Raw genomic sequence first — 14,568 nt, 5'->3', positions numbered from 1 at the left:
TGGAATAAGAGTCTAGAGGAAACTCGTGCGGAGAATCGCAATAGATAAGGGATACTTGGATAGAGTGGATGTTGGGATGATGGAGATTGAGAACCTTGTTCTTCTAAGTGTAATGGAATTAATTTTACATACTCTTACACCACAATTTGAAAATTCCCTCAGTAAGCAAGTCATAGTGTCTAATATTCCGATCCGAATTACAATCAAGATCTCAAAGTTTTGAGATTTGATTGTAATTAATATGAAAATCTGGAGGGATTGACTTTTCCAAACAGTTTCAATTCTCTAGATGGTTTTATGTACTAACATAACATTTTCATAAAACCAACGATACCTCGTTAGACTGCAGTCGAGCTAGAAACCATCCGTAACACACACAATTATGGCATCTCCCTCCAAGCATATTGCATCATCTGCGCAACCGCTAACGCAGGTTGAATTCCCTTAACCAATGCCAACAAGTAAAGTGTAGCATCAATACCACAGCTAATACCTCCACTACTAATAACCCTAACTTTCTTATCCAAACTCAATTGTTCCTTCACATATCTAAAATTCAAAGACGCCGGATTCGGCACCACAGTTGTTGATTTGTGAGTTGAACTTCTCGCCGTATATGCATCGCAGATAATTTTGAGTTTCGGCAACGTGAGAAAATGAGTCGTTGCATTTAATCCTGAAAATATCCCCGCAGAACCAAGAAAGAGTGCACCCGTACAAATCGACATTATGATCCGCGGACCATGTAAACGAGGTGATGAACCAAGTTGTGAGAATTCTTCGATAATATTGAGCATGTCCGAGAAATGGCTATCTTTGTGTGGATATAGATGGGGAAAGATATCATCGGAGGAACCACCCGGTTGGATGAGGATATCGTAATTCTCGAGTGTTTCAAAGGCAGTGATGAAGGAGATGTGACGTTGGATTTTTGCTCCTTCGGCTGATATGGTGATGTCGTGTTGAGCTGCGATGGTGAGTTTGAATGGATCTTCGCTCAGTGCGACATTTCCTAGGACATCGAGAGGTCCATTAATATCTAGTGTATTGAAGGTATCATATGCGAGGAAAAGTACGGAAATTTGGGAAGAATCGGGAGTATTCTCCATTGAAGTATCGGGTTTAGTTGCCATTGAAAGTAAAGATGTCAAATTAGTCTTTTCCCAGTCTGTGGTAAATGAGAAATCCTTCCTTCGGATTTATGGAATGATTATTTAGATGAGCTGAAAGTCGCGTCTTGGTTGTAAGATCTTACGAGAAACAGCACATCTCAGATCATCTCAGCCATGGGAGAGACATTTGATTCAGCCTACTTGCTTTACCTATGAGTACTCTTGTAATGAGCGGTGTTATGGTTTTATTAACCTGTCATTGAGATTTCGAAATTTGCTTAATATATCTCTATGAAGGGGAGAAAGATATCCGAGATGAGATGTAAACACCAGAATTGCTAAGGCGCTAAGCTACCCCGCGCCCGGTGACCTTCGATTATACGAATTGACATCAAGAATATATCAACTTCTAACCACAGACTGGATTCAAATCTCAATTTTTAGAAAGTCATGAGTCTCTAAGAATAATTTGATCACTTTAATGGATTCATAATTTCAAACGAATTCAATATTTGAATTAATTAATTCTTTGCAGTCCGGGCTATTGGATACCCTGATCTTCTCTGCAAACTTTACTGTCTACAGGAAAAAGCCTCAATAGGTATATATACATGCAAAATCAAATACAATGAGTTTGAAAATCATTCCTGTTATAATAAAATTTCAGTCTATTTCTTTTTTTTTTTTTTTTTTTTTTTTTTTGGAGTTTTAAACAATATTTCTAATCAACTACTCTATATCCGCGAGCTGCTAACTCTTAAAGCCAACCTTGAGCCTATTAACTATTCTATGTAAATAAAACCCCGGCCACAGTTCTCTTTATATCGAAAACCTCTAACGAGGTACTGCTAGAAGGTATATGGCATGAACTACCGCTGTCATACAACACCTATCTATCTATAGACCGCCAAAAAATGGAATGACTTCCCTTGATCGTTCACAACCAATACAGGGATCTGATCTAATTTCCTCAAGCCGTCATTCCAAGTATCTTCATCATATACCTAGTATCACAGATTTACTCGAGACACAAATTCAGACCTCTTAGATCAAACCTCAGCCTCGTGGTAAAACATTATCATGAGCCGCCTTATCATCCGTTTACGAATAGTTTTCCATACGAAATGTTAAAAATCTACACTAGATATGAGCATTTCAGAGGTCAGCGGATTAATGCTCACTCAAGGCTTCATTATTATATGCATGGTATCCAAAAGTCCGGATTTTAGTCTAATAATGGGAGAGCTTTTGGATTCTTGGATCTAAGTGAACATCAAGATTATATAAGATATTAAATCATATTCAACCATTTATAAGATTTTAGCCGTAGATTTTAATTGGGATTTTGATTATTCATTGTATGCAAATATTTATAAAACTTTCAAACATTGAAAGATCATATCTAGGCTGCTAGTTGGGAGGACCCGAGTATTTGTTCCAATCTGGATTTAGATTTCATCTCCCCATGCAGTTTAAAGTAAGGAAATAGAGTTTGGTGTGCCATGTATTTGCAAGAGTAGAAGCTACTTAGACAACTAGAAACTATTCAACGCCGGACAGAAGAAAAGATCGACAGTTTTTGTCAATTTGTGTCGATGCATGAATGAAAGGAGTCGAAGACCGTGTTACCATCATTGAGATGTGTAAAATCTACACAAAAACGTGACTCAACGTTCCTCCAATATCATCACAACCAGAAAAGCTCCTAAAAGAAGCATATGAACAATTTGCAAACCACTCATCCGAGTGATACATCATAAAAATGGAATATTATTAACAAGCCACCTATCAAAAGTTCAACAGTTCCAGCTGTGCACTAAAACTCCTTCCATCTATTTTTTCGCAAATCGAAATGAACGGATCCAAAACACCACCTAGGAACATTTTACCAGTCTCACTATCATGCACTGCTACCGTGGTCGCGGGTAAAGTATTTCCATCGTCTTCCATCATTTTAACCACATTCCAACCCCATCCTTCTCCTTCTCCCATTGCGCCCAATTTCATGATCCTGAACACAGCACTTGGGATATTCGCATCAATTTTTTGGGAATTTTTGATTGCTTTGTGCAAAACAGGTACGGTGGCTGCGTAGATATCTCCATTTTTGTCAACATTTATATTGTTGATTGGGAATGGAACGTGGATTGTATCAACTTTTCGGAGACACTGCTCTGCTTCTAGGGAAAACACTTGGATCTGGCCTGATATTGATGATGGGACGTAGAGTAAATTGTCGTGGCCAAGGGCTATTCCATTGGGTACTTTCAAATTTACGGAAGATTTTGTGATTCCGCATTCTGTGGAAGGAGGCGTACAATAGCCGATGCTTCCGCCTCCTAGAACGAGGTCTGAATATCCTCTCTGAGTTCGATTGTTAACGTGAATTCACTGGTATTCTTCACTACTTCAACAACTTACCGAGCTACTTCTTGAACTGTGGGAATTGGTGAACATGAACAGATGCTCATCGACCCAAGCGACATGTCTTGGTGTTTCAATGTTGGTATTGGCGAAAGTTTGCTTGTGAGTCATGGTTTTGCTGCCCAATGTGGTTGTAAAGTACTCGATCGTACTGTTCGGTTCTGCCTGGGGCTTGTTGAAGGGGCCTGCTTTTCCCGTATCTTCAAAGGGACGATCGTTTACTAGAACGATGTGTAATTGCTTCTTATCTTTTGCATCTACTCGGATATCAAATCCATGAAGATTGAGAGTTCCATCATTTGACATCCCTTCAAAATTTTGCGTCTGGAGCCATGTCAATCGACTTTTAATGGTACCAGATCCACGAGTATCTAGAACCGCAATTCGATCGGAAAAACTCCGACCTGATGCATTCAAGTGATTGAGACTGATATAATTAGTTTACAGAAAATAAAGACTATGGATGAAGACGGGGCATACCTTGGAAACCACTCAGCTCGACCCTTAGTATCTGAACATGCCATATAAAGCAGCCCACTCTCCTGATGCAACCACATATCCGCACAACCAGCTAAACCTACATCATCAATTTTCTCGCATTCCACATCGAATTTGAGGAAATGTTCTAGGACGCGATTATACCCTAATTTGTCAAGAAAGAATGATTTATAAATATATTGATAGAAAATTGACCCGACGACTATACCGACCAGAGCTAGCCGGAACCCTATTCTTGCCATGAATCTCAGATTTAAAAGCATGAAGGAAAAGAAACAGGACGGATGATGTTGGGATGAAATTTCTCGTGATATGTAGTCATTTCGCTCAGACGCATCCCTGAAACCTCGAGGTGCTACGCTATGATTTTGTTTGGCTACGACTACAACTCCCAATTACTTTTATCTGAGCGCACAGCGTAGGTGATTTCCTCGTTTGTTCACATCTTCTTCATCAGCATATGGCCTTCACAGATTGTGATTTTTACTCGAAGTCACGGGACTTCATGTGACATGACTTGTTGACTGAGCGCCGACAGCAAACTATGGTGTAATGCGCCATAAGACATCACGGGCAGAGATAATGCGATATCTGTTAATTAAATCCAGCTAGTATGTGGTATAAATGGATTTGGGGTTCCGTGGCATGTTCTCAAATGTAGGTAGTTCGACTCGCCATTGAATGGTCTTGCCTCGCTAATAGATACTACTCGTAGAGCTCGATGATTTCAAAATTTCAACCTTAGGGCATCGACAAGCAAATCTAATTTAGGATGATTGACACGGCCAACGGTTGGATCTCACTACCACGTGACTGCGTGATGAGAGCTAGTCCTATTCCAATGTGCTGCGCCGCTGAATTGTCGTGGCGCACGCGTTTGTCTCGAAATCTCGTTCCTATATTGCGAATATCATCATATATAGTATCAACAATATGGACTTACCAATATGTATTAACGGTGTACATACGAGACATGAGGAACTCTGGTCCTTGATTCATAGCCTTAGAAACAAAAGGCTACAGCCAATCTTCCGCCGGCCAATGCGAGAACGAGAAAGACTTTACGTAGGTCTAATACGAGCGAATTGGCAAATATATCTACGCCACATACGATCCCTCAAGTCAAAGAATCTTAAAAAAATTGTTTCATTGAAGCGCTTTTCACAACTTCCTACTGAAATTCAGGATCTGATCTGGGAATTCTCATTACCTGGACCTCGAATTTTGTATCTCCCTCTAGATGCTCGAAACAGATTCGACATTGACGGACAATCTCTCCCTTCATCTTTTGATTTTGCCAAGTATTATAACCCTCCCAACCCACCTGCTTTAAGGACTTGTAGGGCTTCTCGAGCCGTGGCTCTGAAACGATATCAAATCATCCCCGGGCCACCTTCCAGATTAGTATATGCTGACTTTCCGGGTGGGGATATCATCTACCTTGATGGGAATAACTTCAAGTTATTCAATGGTTGGGAGTGGCGCCCCTCTGTCAGTCAAACCTCTATGAAAAAAGATATAGTGGAGAGGGTTGCCTTGTCTGCAGACGCCATCGACACCCATTATTTGGAAATTGATAAGTCTTTTCAAAAACTTGCCAACATCAAACAAATACTAGTTGATTATTCCAAAGAGGCGCTCAATAGCGACCGATGGTCGCATGGCCCGGGAATCATACGTGTTGAAGACTTATCTGAACATGATGAATCAGACGGATATCGCCGAAAAGTTGAGTGGATAAGGAGATGGATGTCAGGTGGAAGGAGCGAAAATGATTTTACCAAGAGACTTCGACAATCTAAACTGATATCTACCTCCATTATTCCCAATGTTTCAAAAGACGATTGGTTGGTAGATCTCGCAGAGTTTGATGTGAGTTCAATTTTAGTCACCATTTCCCAGCAGGATACTAACTTAGTGATAGGAAACTATTCCTTTACTCAAGAAATTTCGAGTGAAATTGCCAATAAGTGAGCCGTCGAGGGTAATTAATGAAACGAGAGCAGAACGATATGAACGAAGAGCCAATCAGAAAGATTCGTAGATGATGAATGCGTGACGAGATCGCAATACATGGTGGGATTTACAAGCAACAAGGGTCACAATCAGATAAACTGAGAGATCCTTCGCCGAGAACCTGATTCCCTAGAGGTGGAATCATGGTTTAATGGTGTTTTTCGGTGTTTCTTTTCAAGAATGTGTGATAGATACAGAGAGTAATGAGTTGATAACAAAGTTCGCATCATCTCCATGGTGTTAAATATCCAGTGGGAGTTTTAGGTTTCATCATTATCTATAATTTCAGTGGATACATACCTGGTCAAGTATTCAATACTTACAGTACTATCTTTCTTTCTCTGAAGAAGTTTTTGAATATTTAGAACTTCTATATTAGTATATTAGCAGTGTCTAGAAGGCGTCGACTGTTAAATTTACCCCTGGTCTTGTTTCCGTGGTGGAGAAGGACAAGAAAGGAGTGATAGGGGAAAATCAATAGGGGATTCAAGTATCATTACATCTAATTCACCAAACTATACACTGAGGATGTGATGTTTACTAGTGGATATGTCGCTCGTACAAATGCTGATGTGGACAATAAGGTCTTTGTCTTTCATGCAGGATATCTTTACCGAACTGAGAGATCCAGCAGCTCCTTTACTGTTATCCTGTTTTTATTTTACATTCTGATTTACAGCTCCCATGCTGAAAGATACCTATTTCATTGTAAGATCTTAAAATGCACTAGAATGATCTACCTTCGCTTCTTGTTGCTAGTTATTGTTCATCATCCAGTGCTACTAGAACACAACTTCTTGGTTTCGCGATATCACCAGAACCCAAGTATCAGCTTAGCTGACCCCAGATATCTCTCCGACGGAGGAATGATAAAACAGAGCATAAAACAAGTTCTCACCTAGAGTGTACTTAATAATTTGCCATCATGAAGCAATGGAGCGGGACTAAAGGCTTGAGAAAGTTGTCAATCACTAATGATATCAAGTTCTTTTGGGTATGATGAGTATTTACTTAAATAGCTCCTGCTTATAGAGTGATCAGGCTATCAATTCGATAAGGATTGAATCTGGCTTATTGAGGATCTTCAAGTAAGATGGTCTAATACCATACTTTAGACAAGCACAACAAATCGGTTTCGTTTGCCTACGCTTGCGGTGGTAATCACAATACATGATATCGCCAATGCTGATATGCTCCCCCTTCGAAGACAAAGGTTGTATTTTCTGATTACGGCGTAGTCATACAAAATCCAACTGCCTTCGATTTCATTTCATGAATCTGCACATTCAATATATCAATCGACCCCATATATAGTGTCAAAATCACATCAAATCCGTACCTGAATTAAGTAAAGTCAACACCAACGCTGCTTTACCATCTGCACCTGCGGGGAACCCCAGAACCATATCCACATAATATCCGACGCGCGAACTCTACCCCAGCTTTCCCATGTGAAAGTCACCAAATGAGAAGATCTTACTTTAATCGAGTAATCCTCTCGCTGCTTTAAATCCCTAGACTTTTCCTATCCCATACTTCATGAATACATTTGTATATATCCCCGGATAATACTGATCCCATAAATTGATGTGCATAGTATGAATTACGTGGAATTGTAGATCATGATATCAAATCTTGAGCATAATATGCACGTGAGAGGAATTTTTTCAATATCAGGAAGATAAACTCCTTTAATGCGGTGATCCAATAGGTGTATGACTTCGGGGGTAGATGAACAATCTAAGCCCTAAATACTAGGTACGTATGTCTAATACCTCGGTCGTGTGGTATAGTGACATAATCCTGCATATGGTGGGATGGATGTAAATAAATCTTATATTAAGGTTAGCATTAGACGATAAACTAAATAAAAATAAACTAAATCTCGGATCCAATCGTGAATAATTCCTTATTTTCTATTGATATGGAAATCGGGAGAATTAAAGCCTTTTCCCTCAATCGTTCATAATCGGATAACAATACATGAATATCTGCCTGTCATGCGACGCAGTCGTTCAAGCTTTGCTTGTTTATTCATTGTTGTAGCTGGTATACTTTGGTTATCGCATTCGACGATAAAAGAAGTATATAACACCACGCGATCTAATTGGGAGGAGAAGAATAGAGAAGATGAATTACTTCATACCATGGGCGATGGCTTCAAATCAACTTCCAATCCAATTCTTCCACCAGCTGAAGTACCGCCAGCGGAAATTCCGCTCAATGCCAATTTTCCGCCGCAATCTTTCCCGCCGCCTGCCCCTCCCATTCCCATTCCGATTCCCGATACTTCTCCACCGGAGAGTAACTCCGCATTCGATAATATAAGATACCCCTTCCAAGATGATCTTTCCCTCCCCCTCGCAACCCTCGATCTCAAAACCCTCGCGACAAAATGGCCTCACAACTATGATCCCGCCGCTCCAATCGGTTCAAGATACGCCTATGCAACCTTCATGAACACGCACAATCCCTCAATCCGCGACCCATACTTCATGGCCGTACAATCTCTCATCTATCGGGTTCTCTGGCGACCTTCTTCAAAAACCCACTCGTACCCTTTCATCGCCTTTGTCGCTTCCCACGTCACTCAGGAACAACGACTATTACTTGCCGGTGCGGGAGCTATCGTGCGAGAACTAGGTTCTTTGGATTGGAACCCTAGTACGAAAGATCTAGCAGACGGAGAAGCCAAGCCGATTTTTTCACGATGGAGAGATACTTTTTCGAAATTACATATGTGGGCACAAACTGATTTCGACCGAATGTTATTTTTAGACGCAGATGCATTTCCATTAGAAAATCTCGACGAGATGTTTAACTTAGTTCCTCCAAAGACTTGTAATGCTCTAAAACAAGAACCGAGTGATTATTTCCCCGACGGCGCAGCAAGCTGTAATGGCGAGGAATTTATCTTCTCGGGAGTTCCTCAGACTCCTGGAATTCCGCTCGTGATTAATGTCGGAGCAATGGTGTTTACACCAAGTCAATTGATGTATAAGAGATTTCTGCAAAATTATCAGAAATATAATATGTATAATACGAATATGGCAGATCAAGCATTTTTAGCGTGGCAATTTAACGAAGATGGTGCGTTTCCGGTAACACCGCTAGAGAGGAAATGGGGAGGATTTTTCCCGCGGGAAGATGATAAGGGAAAGTTGAAGGTGGTGCATGAGAAATTGTGGGCGGAGGAAGGATGGCTATTGCAGGAGTGGATGGACGGGTGGTCGGAAATGTTGGGTTGGTTTGATGGGGGTGGGTTTGAGGCGGAGAGGAATAGAGATGAATTTTTTAAACCGAAGTTGGGATTGCATTTTGGGAATGAGGAGATGGTTTAGTGTTGGTTGGGTAATCTTAGTTGGGTATTTGGGGGCTTGAAAGTCGATGCTCAATTAACCTAGTTGAGATTGATTGGGTGGATTCTTATATCTTTGTTTTATACCATTTTGATTCCTAGATTGTTTTAGGTGGGCTAGATTATTATTGCATATTTGCTTAGGTTTAGAACGCTATAGATCCATCATATTGAATGATGTTCATACTATCTACCGTATATCATTTCTAATGGCTATATTTGAACAACCAGCTTGATCAAGCAACGAGAACTGTAAAATCTTCCTAGGCATCGAGTTGATACAACTTTCAAAGTCAAGTATTAAACTGATTAAATAGTGGATGTAATAAGATCTTACATCATCGTAATGACCTTTCATACAATAAGATATTACAGAACGATAATTTTCCCTTTAAACTTCCATACCATAAGTTGAGGTTCAATCCCTCACAGGACATTCTTTGTACACTCACTCCAAATCGCGCTTCAACCTACGCTTTTCCACCTCCAGTGAAAAAGGCTTTCCCGAGCCTCATGTTATACCAACAAATTGCAATAAACTTACAATAAACCCAAGAATCCAACCAATGAACCTAACATCACCACCAAACATCATCCTCTTTGCGTTTCCGCGCCCCATCAACCCCCTCATACGCATCCACCGCCTCATCCACCTCAGGCTCCAAAGCGTCCACCCCATCCCCCTCCGCATCGCCATCATCACCCTCCCTATCCACACCCCCAAAACCCATTTGCGTATCACTTCCCGCCGGAATATTTACCGATTTCAAATTCCCCGCATACGGATCGACATCAGTATCATTCGACAAATCATTCCAGTCAATTTCGTCCACAGACCCAACACCATTAGAATCCTCTCCCCCCTCCACATAACCCTCATCATATTCCAGCTCCGTATCCATATTCATATCAGGATTTTGCAGCGCGGGCGTATCATCGTATCCCGAATCGGATGATGCAGGGGAATCAGATGATTCGATGTATTCTTCGTCTTTTTCTTCAACTGAGTGTTCTTCTTCTTCTTCCTCATCACTCTCCCATGTTATCTCGTCCTCGTAAACTTGATCAATATCTACATCTACATCGATATCAATACCCAGTTCTCCCGGTGTTAAATTACTTCCTCCTTCGCCCCTCTCAGCTAAATCCTCAATTCGAATTCCATCCGCTAATCCCGGATTCTTCTCTACTTCTTCCATTAATGCTACTTCTAGATCACTTGCAAGATTGGGTGGTACACCTAATCCCGTCCCATCTTCTGTTCCACTCGGTGTATCCTGATCTGAAAATGGTTGGCTGTGAGGTTGAGGGATCGTGGGTGATATGAATGGTGGAATTACACCCGGAGCTTCACTTTGCGTTAGGTTCGATGGACTAGAACTCATGTTTGTAGGGGAAAATAAGGTAGAATCGTGAGGTGGGTGAATGAATCCTTGGTGTGGATGGTGACGGTGTTGTTTGCTACCTTTAGCGGAAATAGGCTGCGGGAGGTTTCTAGAACGAGAATGGCTACGCTGAGAAGGATCGGTGGGAGTACTTGTTGGTACTTTAAGCTTCGGTATCTTGGAGAGACGGTCGGATGAGTTTTGGGCCATTTTGCGTTTGGATGAATTTGACCTGAGGTTTGGGTTGGTGTGAGATGACATTGTATTTTTATGCTTGTGGTGCGATCTTGAAGGTTGAGTAGATGAGTTGCGTAACTGAGGCTGTTGAGATTGTGTTTGTAATTTGAGATGCATGTGTACAAGTAGAAATATAATTTAACACGACACGGATTGGAGACTTTGTTATTGTAGTGGCGAGAAAATAAGAGTAAAAATGTAAAAGTCACCAATAAATAAGCAGAGTCATAAAGTCAAAAACGAAGATTAATTAACAAAGAGAGTAGTTGGTAAAGCCGAGCAACCCCTCTCAAAAGAAGGAATGGAAAAAATAAGGCATGGCAACTTTGCCTCGAGTATCCGAACGAAAAGAACATTCCATATCAACGGAATTGGAAGTTATAGCAAAGAGAATTTGGAAATAAGGATGGGCGGAAATAGATCTATGTAGTGCGCATAGATAGACAAAGGGGATCTTGTGTGTTAAGCGACTCTTTGTTCGAAACTGACTTGGATCAACTGCATTCATTCCGACATGTGATAGTGAGCGGCTGCGTGCCCAATTATTGAATACCATTGTAGAATATTATAAGCTATTAACTGATACCAGAAGAGCCCTCCCAGCTAACCAAAGCCATTAAAAAAAAACAGCGTACCTAAACCCATGCAATGCTCTATGCCTAGTCCCGAACCCATTTGCCCTAAAAAATTGTGAATAGAAGTAAGGAGAAATACAAGAAATTTCAATAATAACAGGCCAACCCTCTATTGTGCAATGCTCACCCCAATACTAGACAGGTAATTACATCTCTCCAACTGCTCATCTGGTATATTTTCCATCTTCACCCGAGGAGTTGCTGTTCCTGTAACATTCTGCGCTTGGAAGAGGATTCTTCGATAGTTTTTAACTGAAAGTTCTTTCCATTTCGGTGTACTCTTCAGCTTATACGTATTAGGATCCTTGCTTCTTATAAAGCTGGTCCAATATGCTTGGATAGATGGAATAAGTGCAGAATCTGGTGCTTTACTGGTTCCCCAAATAGAAGCTAGTTCAGCAGTATGCGTCACGCCAAGTCCATTGGCAGCATTTTCAGATGATAGAACATTCCAGTGATAATTCCAGTTGCCAATGGAAGGGGCAAAGACGTCGTTAGAGCCGGATAAGTAGATTCCGGGACAGTTGTAGCGCATCTCGCCATAAGCAAGAGCTGCTGCACTCCAGTAACTACCAGCATCTGGATATTGAGGCCCTTTGGGGTAGTATTGATGGATGTTGCTTATTTGATCATCAGTGAGCTTGACGAAATTGTTTTTCAGAAAGATCGACATATCAGCAGTGGAATTTATGTCTTTTGGCGTGAATACTGTGCCTTCGTTTGTGTCATCACTGAATGAAGGAAATTTTCCTGTTAGTTGTTTATCCAGAATGGGCAAGCAGGTGATAGAGGAGAGACATACCCGTATATTGCAGGGAGTTTAACATATTGTCCGGTAGTAAACAACTTGTAGGTATAATCCGGCGTAAAATCCCCGTCAACAACATTCGACCACATGAATACCGGACTCTCTCCTGCACCACCCGGAGTTGGAAGGTTGATGTTGTTCTCGGCAATGACACTGATATCCAATTCCCTCAAACAAGCTAGAGTATCATTTTGCCTAGCACAGCCAGTCCGTTCAACTAAGCCATCATATTGGTATTGTGACTCGCTAACCGTGAGTTGGGCACCAAAGGACTGACTCTCAGCCACGCTAGCATGAAATAGTCCATCATCGCGACCTCCATATGCAGAAAGTTGGAGATCTACAGAGGCACCACCAGCACTGGCCCCACCGATAGTTACATGGGATTTATCGCCTCCGAACTTTATTATGTTAATATCCACAGGCATGATGTGTAGATTATGTTCTGCCGTTGACAGCACTTACTTTTTCAATGTTCTCCTGGACCCATTCGAGTAGGAATCGTTGATCTTTCAATCCGACATTCGTATCTCCATCCTCTACTACTTCTTTGCTGGTTAAGAAACCCCAAGGTCCAACGCGATAATTGAATGTGACTACTACAATATCATAATCACCAGCTGCGATCAGACTAGTGCCATTTAAATTCGAGTTAGAAAGGCTATTAAAGCCCCCTCCTTGAAAGTAGATGAAGACAGGATGGAGCTTGCTTGCATCTGTGGGTGCATATACGTCAAGAAAAAGGCAGTCCTCGGTTGTATTGGGAGAAAGTGATGTTGAAGGTGAGGAGTGACATAATCCGCCGTGCTGTGAATGTTTGAATTAACATCAGGAGATAAAATTGGTTGAAACACATACCTGGTTTGCTACTTGTAAAGTATCATTCACAAGGGGACTTTGAGGAGCTCGAAAGCGCAAATTGCCTAGAGGAGGAGCGGCATATCGTATCCCAAGCCACTCAGTGATTCCATTACCATTATTTGTCCCTAAATATTTTGAGTATCCTAGGTCAACAGTTGTGTTGATAGATGATTTTTGTGTTGGAGCTGCAAATGCCGAGGCAGCAAGTGCCAGGAATGTTAGAGTATTGGGCATCTTCCAAGTCAATACACACATTCTTTTCTTTACTTGAATGTAATGAAGTTCCACTTGATGGGGGAGAGGAAGTCATTTGGGGAGGGATTTAACGCTTATATACACTGCGCCGAGACCATATGATTCACTGCCTGGAATAAGCCTGTTGAAAGCTCTTGACACAATTCACAGCATTTTCAAGCCGCAGTAGTCCCGTGGAAGAAGATACTGGAGCTACGGAAAATGTAACCTAGTACAACTGCCCTGAAATCCCACTTACGTCTTCTTATTCTAAGTTGACAAGACTTTTGACGGAAAATCACTACATTAACATCCCTGCTGCCGAGATCCGGAAGCATAAACAATGCTTGGTGATATAGAAAACAAAATGAAGGTGACATAAATCATTGTCATACCATAGACTTGTCATGTAAATATAATGTAATTGATCATCTGCATTTCTGTTGCAGATGTCTTGATGTCCGAGGTCATCGGAGGTGGTATTCGGAACCCGTGGGCTTATGCGATGGCCAATAATATCACGTAGAGAACAGGGAATGTTTCCAGCTTCGATATAAAGCTAGAGGTAGTTGCGCATTGGATTGAATATCGTTACCATTTAGATGAAGGGTTGAAATTGTGACACTTTTTCTGGGTCCAAAGTATTATACAATAATTGGTGCTAATAAAAGATAATAAAAATTATTAAAGAAACTTAAACGAATGGAAACATCATTCAATATACTTTGTACTTGAAGCTTAAATCAGATCCTGTCACTCGTCATTTCAGTCTCAATTGGCGTTAAAAATGTTTGAAGTTACACAAGCCAGTTGATGCAATCCGTTCGGCAATTTTGTGCCATGTATGTGAATCAGAAAGACAGCAGACCTATATAGCCTGAAATGCTCAATCCTCCTCAAGGTATTCCATTCTGTAGACAGTACGGGGAATGCGGGGAACGTGGTGAATATTGAAAAGGTAGCGTCAAGTGATATCGGACAATAAATTACGAAGGAAGTA

At 41.1% G+C, this 14,568-nt stretch overlaps 7 protein-coding genes across 7 annotated transcripts; 2 read left to right on the top strand and 5 right to left on the bottom strand.

The window, feature by feature from the left end:
• Nucleotides 1-380: 380 nt before the first annotated feature.
• On the bottom strand, nucleotides 381-1,133 carry SS1G_13988 (hypothetical protein; the record flags this gene model as incomplete). The annotated part of the gene is made up of 1 exon (XM_001585078.1): nucleotides 381-1,133. One exon carries the CDS (start codon nucleotides 1,131-1,133, stop codon nucleotides 381-383), a length of 753 nt encoding a protein of 250 aa, XP_001585128.1.
• Nucleotides 1,134-2,900: 1,767 nt separating this feature from the next.
• On the bottom strand, nucleotides 2,901-4,060 carry SS1G_13987 (hypothetical protein; the record flags this gene model as incomplete). Its single annotated transcript, XM_001585077.1, has 3 exons — nucleotides 2,901-3,476; nucleotides 3,534-3,963; nucleotides 4,017-4,060. The coding sequence occupies 3 exons, from the start codon at nucleotides 4,058-4,060 to the stop codon at nucleotides 2,901-2,903; spliced, it is 1,050 nt and encodes a 349-aa protein (XP_001585127.1).
• A 1,723-nt stretch (nucleotides 4,061-5,783) lies between these two features.
• On the top strand, nucleotides 5,784-6,078 carry SS1G_13986 (predicted protein; the record flags this gene model as incomplete). Its single annotated transcript, XM_001585076.1, has 2 exons — nucleotides 5,784-5,906; nucleotides 5,959-6,078. 2 exons carry the CDS (start codon nucleotides 5,784-5,786, stop codon nucleotides 6,076-6,078), a joined length of 243 nt encoding a protein of 80 aa, XP_001585126.1.
• A 198-nt stretch (nucleotides 6,079-6,276) lies between these two features.
• On the bottom strand, nucleotides 6,277-7,222 carry SS1G_13985 (predicted protein; the record flags this gene model as incomplete). Its single annotated transcript, XM_001585075.1, has 5 exons — nucleotides 6,277-6,327; nucleotides 6,374-6,417; nucleotides 6,613-6,700; nucleotides 6,893-6,948; nucleotides 7,198-7,222. 5 exons carry the CDS (start codon nucleotides 7,220-7,222, stop codon nucleotides 6,277-6,279), a joined length of 264 nt encoding a protein of 87 aa, XP_001585125.1.
• Nucleotides 7,223-8,197: 975 nt separating this feature from the next.
• Nucleotides 8,198-9,391, top strand: SS1G_13984 (hypothetical protein; the record flags this gene model as incomplete). The annotated part of the gene is made up of 1 exon (XM_001585074.1): nucleotides 8,198-9,391. The coding sequence occupies one exon, from the start codon at nucleotides 8,198-8,200 to the stop codon at nucleotides 9,389-9,391; it is 1,194 nt and encodes a 397-aa protein (XP_001585124.1).
• A 595-nt stretch (nucleotides 9,392-9,986) lies between these two features.
• Nucleotides 9,987-11,003, bottom strand: SS1G_13983 (predicted protein; the record flags this gene model as incomplete). Its single annotated transcript, XM_001585073.1, has 1 exon — nucleotides 9,987-11,003. One exon carries the CDS (start codon nucleotides 11,001-11,003, stop codon nucleotides 9,987-9,989), a length of 1,017 nt encoding a protein of 338 aa, XP_001585123.1.
• Nucleotides 11,004-11,774: 771 nt separating this feature from the next.
• SS1G_13982 (hypothetical protein) lies at nucleotides 11,775-13,568 on the bottom strand (the record flags this gene model as incomplete). The annotated part of the gene is made up of 4 exons (XM_001585072.1): nucleotides 11,775-12,396; nucleotides 12,468-12,874; nucleotides 12,939-13,280; nucleotides 13,332-13,568. The coding sequence occupies 4 exons, from the start codon at nucleotides 13,566-13,568 to the stop codon at nucleotides 11,775-11,777; spliced, it is 1,608 nt and encodes a 535-aa protein (XP_001585122.1).
• Between the last annotated feature and the right edge of the window lie 1,000 nt (nucleotides 13,569-14,568).

This window comes from Sclerotinia sclerotiorum, genomic scaffold, assembly GCF_000146945.2.
Source record: "Sclerotinia sclerotiorum 1980 UF-70 scaffold_28 genomic scaffold, whole genome shotgun sequence".
Lineage (NCBI taxonomy): Eukaryota > Fungi > Ascomycota > Leotiomycetes > Helotiales > Sclerotiniaceae > Sclerotinia > Sclerotinia sclerotiorum.
The sequence above is the reverse complement of the archived record's forward strand: the minus strand, read 5'-3'. Positions and strand labels throughout refer to the sequence as shown.